The 5761-nt window shown below is 35.3% G+C and overlaps 1 protein-coding gene across 7 annotated transcripts in view; it reads right to left on the bottom strand.

The window, feature by feature from the left end:
* Positions 1 to 2273: 2273 nt before the first annotated feature.
* RBM39 (RNA binding motif protein 39) overlaps positions 2274 to 5761 on the bottom strand; it is a 34854-nt gene continuing 31366 nt past the window's right edge. For all 7 annotated transcript variants that reach the window (XM_056121092.1, XM_056121093.1, XM_056121095.1 and 4 more), the window contains 4 exons: positions 5337 to 5418; positions 3555 to 3660; positions 2563 to 2641; positions 2274 to 2478 (listed from right to left, as the gene is read on the bottom strand). In XM_056121092.1, coding sequence (XP_055977067.1) covers positions 2378 to 2478; positions 2563 to 2641; positions 3555 to 3660; positions 5337 to 5418 — 368 coding nt within the window. In that variant the 3' untranslated portion in view covers positions 2274 to 2377. The remainder of the gene's footprint in view (positions 2479 to 2562; positions 2642 to 3554; positions 3661 to 5336; positions 5419 to 5761) is intronic.

Below are 5761 nucleotides of genomic sequence, written 5' to 3'. Positions count from 1 at the left end.
CGTGTCTCAGAGGCATTATTTCATTGTCATCTCAGGCTTGTACAAATGATACTGAGGTGGCTAATGAGGTAATGAGTAACAAGGCCTATTATGTGTTACATCTAAAACTTGAAATGCCTGGAACTTTACAAGCATCAAGTAAGACCCCAAATTCGACTCTTTCAAGGTCAAAGAAGGTTTTAACTTATTTACACTATTTTTGGATGTTTATCCAAGTATTGTCCTTAAACTGTTAATCACTTCATCACAAAATTACATTGTATGAATTAAAATTTTTCATTCTAGTATCTCCTAAAAACATGATTATCCAACCACTCATCAAATAAAATTTAAAGCAATTCCAATAAAGTAGTACCAGTTGAACTGAGGTAGTTTTGAGACATGTAAATTTCAGATTTGTGGCATCAATTTTTCCATTGATGTCATCAAAGTAACCCTTCCAAAAAAATTCGAAGTAAAATGGTAAAACTGAAAGTTGTCATAGACATAAGGACATTGTCTAGAGTTAAAGGCTGAGGCTGGAACGCTAATTTCAGAGATAGGGTGTAGGCATTTCGTAAATTGTCTTTAAAACTGGCAGTCTTAAAGTAATTATATCTTGCTTGTAAATCTTATGGGGGGGGAGAGGGCACAAATGGTCATGCTCAGGTGTTATTCCTTGCTGTTGTACCTAAGACTGACTCCTGGCAATAATCAGGAAGACAATGTAACATTAGAATCAAAACCAAGGTATCCTAGCTGCTGTAACATTACGCTGGACCTATTATGTGTCAATACATACTAAAGGACTTCAAAGTTTTGCAGTAACTTTTGGAAAAAATTCAATCCTAAAACTAAGAAAAAATGCACATGTAAGGCCCACTGAAAGGTTGGTAAAGAAAAACATCAGTAAAGGATTTAGGCTTCTGCCTTCAACAAAGACCTGGGGCAAATACCTTAGCACTACAGGGATAGGTTAAGAAAACAAAACTACCCCCAATATTTACTGACTAAAATTAGGTCCAAGAAATAAACTTGAGTACGGCAGTTGCCCATAAAAGGCAACCTGGGTCCAATAGATGCATCCCCTAAAACCCAGAAAACTGCGAGAAATGATTCCTGAGAGCACAGCCAAGAGTATGCGAGGTGCACTGCCAGGTATGATTAAAAAAAAAAAAAAAACAAATCCTGCCTCTAAAACTTGTATCTGAAAACCAAAATGAAGTATAATTTAAACTTAAATACTAAGAACATTTAGAACTGCTTCCCAGACAGCACACAAGAAAGTGCTAGTTTTAAGACCTGAGCAAATGCAACCCATTGCTTTTTCATCATAAACCCATGTTTTGAAACATCGATTAAAAAAGACAGTGTTGAGAGTAATGTATAATTCTGGAGTTAGAACCTTCTGCATATTCAGTGAATACTAATAAGTTTTCCAAGTGTGAAAAAGTACACTAGAAGTCAAAGAAACTACTATTCTATTTAGGTTTCTATGACTTTAAACACGTTTTAAAAATGAAGATTTCTTGTGGCCTTTTAAAGAGAATTTTATTTGAGTGGTTCTTACAAAGATTGTTGCAATATGAAAGTCATTTGTTTGATAGAAATATCAAGCTGTCTTGTCAAACACACTGAAGTAACCCAAAAATATATTTCAGAGCTCACAGAGCTTAAAAAGAGCAAAGATTATATATGCAACCAGACAAAACCTATTTCTGCATTTCCAGTATCTTGCTCAGACTGCTTGGCTTATTATACTCTAAACATTTTAAGGAAATGCAGGGATCATTTTGTTTGGAATCTCAGACACACCAGAACACATAGTATTTACAAAGAAACTTACAGATAACATTAATTGAAAAGATACCATCAAGAAATATAGTAATTTCAAAAACTTTTCTTGCCAATTGATCATAATGCAAGATGAGATGTTAATCCAACAGCACGTCAGCTGTCTAGAATTTCTATACACTAAATATGCATTCCAGAAACCTTTGCCAAACAAATAGCCAAATACCAACATTAGTGAAATGTGAAATGTAACTCCTGTGTAAAAAGTTAGGCTTCTGAAATGTTAAAAACATTTTATCCCTGTCTGCCTTTTTAACATTGAGCACATTTGATATCCTAGAGCTATTCCTATAGATCCTTTATGTAATTTTCTACATGTACATTTAAAAGGCAGAACAAGAACACAGCTTTGTATACAGTGGAATTTTAGATAGGGAGAATGAGCACACTGATTCCTGTTAACATTTTTATTTTTCCAGGTAACAGGAATTGTATACAAATGACAGTAGACCCTTGTCTCTTTATTTTTATCTAAATAAAAGATAACTCAAGATGAATTCTCAAGAAAGAAAAAAGCTATATACATAAAGGACTTTATCTTCCTTCATCGTCTACTTGGAACCAGTAGTTGTGTTGCTGTCATAGAATCAGGGAAGAGGTTGTGATATGTTGGAAGAGGTACATACGCTGCTGTTATCATTTTTCCTGCAGAAAAAAAATAACAGTAGTTTAGCAACTTGATTTTCATTTCTTCAGTAATAGCTGATTTAAAAAAAAAACAAAACTCACCAGCAAACCACCTGCCATGCAATGCGTTTACTGCAGCAATGGCTGCAGCAATGGATGGGCACTTCACATACACATTGCCCTAAAACAGAAGAGAATTACTATATTAAAAAAATCCAATCAAGTAACTGTCTTGAGGGTCACACTTTACTTCTAATGGTGCTCAGCGGTGTACCCACTGTACAAACACTGAAGGCCCCAAAAACTCAAAACATTAACTTTTATTGGATTCTTTTGGGAAAAAAAACAAGCGGTGTTCAGGCATCAATCCTGATAATTTTCCCGGGACCATAATGAGTACAGAGGAAGGAAACTGGGTCGGCTGCATTATAAATAAAGAGCCTACCAACTGCACTATCATTCGAGTGAAGAATTTTGAGACATCCCAACAAACAAAAGGTTCTTTAAAGTATTTTGAATGGAATACACTTCGGGTATATACAGAAGTCTTTCTTTTCTTGTGTACACTTGATAGAAATACATTCCTGTCCAAAGTTCATTCTTTGGCATGGATAAGAAAGGACCCTAAATAGCTTTTTGGAAAACCCTTCCCCTTAAAAGAAAAAAAAAATTGCGCCACAGCGATATTACTGAGGGTAGGGTACTTGTGCTGCACCATGAGACAGATCCCTATGTGATTCTCATACAGTCACAAAAATCACCTCCAGGACTAACCCCGGAGCACAGGGCCACAATACAGTCATAAGCAATGGAAATATGTCCCCAAACAAAAACAAACCAAACTTTGCTCTTTCCAGGAGAGGGAAATGTGATAGGACACATCATTACTTATGTTGCTTCTTTTTAAGTGTGTGTGTGTGGGGGTGCAGCTGGATATGGGGGAAGCAGTCTGCAGAATATCCTGAGTGCTGTAGACTTGCTCCTCACACTTTTATAAATCTTTCCTGGAGGAAAGAGCAATTATATAGGAGAAAAACTTGGATAGACAAGATCAAAGATTAAGTAGCTTATAAGATAGCAATTAAATCAAGTACCTGAGCTGAATTTTTATCAACATAAATATGAATAACTCCGCCATGTTTATTACATTCTTCAATCACATCATCTTTAATCTCGGTATCCCATCCGACTTCTTCTTCTCTGTGAAATTATGTAACACATTATACACATCGAAACTTAGAAAATGATACAAAACATGTCTAAAAGAGCTTATCACTGTTAACTCAAAACATTTCAATGACTTAGATCAACAATCATTTAAAGTAAAAAAAAATGGCATTAAAAATACAAATCTAAGTTAGAAAATAAATATTACAAATAGCCTTTTTTTTCCCTTTTAGTTTTTTGGGTCACACCTGGCGATGCACATGGCTCTGACATCAGGAATTACTCCTGGCGGTGCTCAGGGGACCATATGGAATGCTGTGAATTGAATCCAAATCAGCCGAATGCAAGGCGAACGCCCTACCTGCTGGGCTATCCCTCCAGATCCTACAAATAGCATCTTATAAAGGATTCGAGTTACTGCACGAAGCAACATTTTATGAAATATGATAAATTTGAGAATTGAACAGGACAAACTTACACTGAATTAAGATGATTTGTAAAAATTAAAAGTATCAAAATAGTTAATAAATGATATTTAATCGCTTGCTAATGATTAACATAGAACTCAAAGAATGAAAACTCAAAGTTTTGTCTTTGAATAAAAAAAAAAGGAAAAAAAAAAAGACTATTGCTAGAGGAACAAGAGATAGAACAGTGGATTATGTGATTACCCTGCATACGGCCGGCCCAGGTTTGATTCCTGGCATCCCATATGGTCCCCAAATACTCCCAGGAGAAATTTCCAATGCCATGAGCATCCCCTGAATATTACTGGGTGTGGCTCAAAAATAAAACTCCACCATTATTACTAGTGCCTATAAACTAAGTGTTTTACTGTCAGAATTCTGAAGATTCAATTCCTAGCACTTCATTGGCTAGAACTCACTTAATCACTGTCCTGTCATGCTGCAGTCCATGTCCACATTAAATCAAAACCTACCTGGTTGTTTAAATTTGAATGAAACAAGATTAAAAATTACAAGTCAAGGCCTGTAAAGAATGGGTCCAAGAAATTGTAAATGTAATTAAGTGTGATTTTCTGAATTCAATTCCCAACGACACATTTGAATCTCTAAAGAGCCAAGATTCAGTCATGGGCAGAACCATGCCAAAAATCAAACTACTGAAACAGCCTGAACTTAATGCTGTGACACATGCTTTTACGAATACTTATTTTTTAATTCAATTTAGCAAAGACCTTCTCCCAAAATGAACGAAAAACAGCACCCTTAAGAAATAAAAGAGTAATCAGCATGCATTAAAATCATATGCAATGAAATATGGAAGGCAGTTACCTCCAACCCCTTTCCTAAGTGACTGCTTTGCAGTAGGGAGAACCATTGATAATCTCTGACATTACATGATCTCTGAGTACAAGATAAGGAAACCTGAGTACTTGTCACTACCCACCTCTTCCATTAGACATATTATTCATTATATTACTATACAAATATCGTGAAACATACATACATTGACATAGCTTCATAGTACATATACTTTAAATCTAACAAAACAAGGGCACACAGTACAAAGGCCATTCTGGGTTTGAGCATTGGAATCCTATAGTCCCTTAGCCAATCATAAGTGATTCTAAGTGCAAGGGCAGGAATAACCTACTCAGTGTCACAAGGTGGGCCTGAATAGCAAACTTAAACTAAAGAAACATACCCCATCATTGAACAAAGTGTGTGTGTATAAGAAAAACTTACGTTTGAGGGTTAAACATGTTAGAGAGTTGGAAGCATTGTGTTGCAAGTGGTTGAACAGAAGCAGCCGCAGCTAAAGCTGAAGCTAAAAAAGAGAGAAAGTGAAATTAGACTCAAGGAAAATGTATCAGCAAAACCCTAAAACCCAAAAATTCTAAAACTCAAATAGAAACTAGGGTAGTCAATTCAGTATTTTTTCTCATTTATGTATATGTAATAGCACCCCAGTTTAGACTGCTGAAAAACTCAGGCAATCTCATATGGGATATAGCCAATCCTAAATTGGGAATCCATTTTTATAAGGGAAAATGAACAAAATATCAATTATTAATATATTAATATGAAAAATTCATTTTTAGAATTGCTTGAGCATTCATTACTTTCTGAGAAGCAGATAATGTAATGACAACCATCAAAAAGCCAAATAA

This window comes from Sorex fumeus, unplaced genomic scaffold (assembly GCF_029834395.1).
Source record: "Sorex fumeus unplaced genomic scaffold, SorFum_2.1 ptg000044l, whole genome shotgun sequence".
NCBI lineage: Eukaryota > Metazoa > Chordata > Mammalia > Eulipotyphla > Soricidae > Sorex > Sorex fumeus.
The sequence above is the reverse complement of the archived record's forward strand: the minus strand, read 5'-3'. Positions and strand labels throughout refer to the sequence as shown.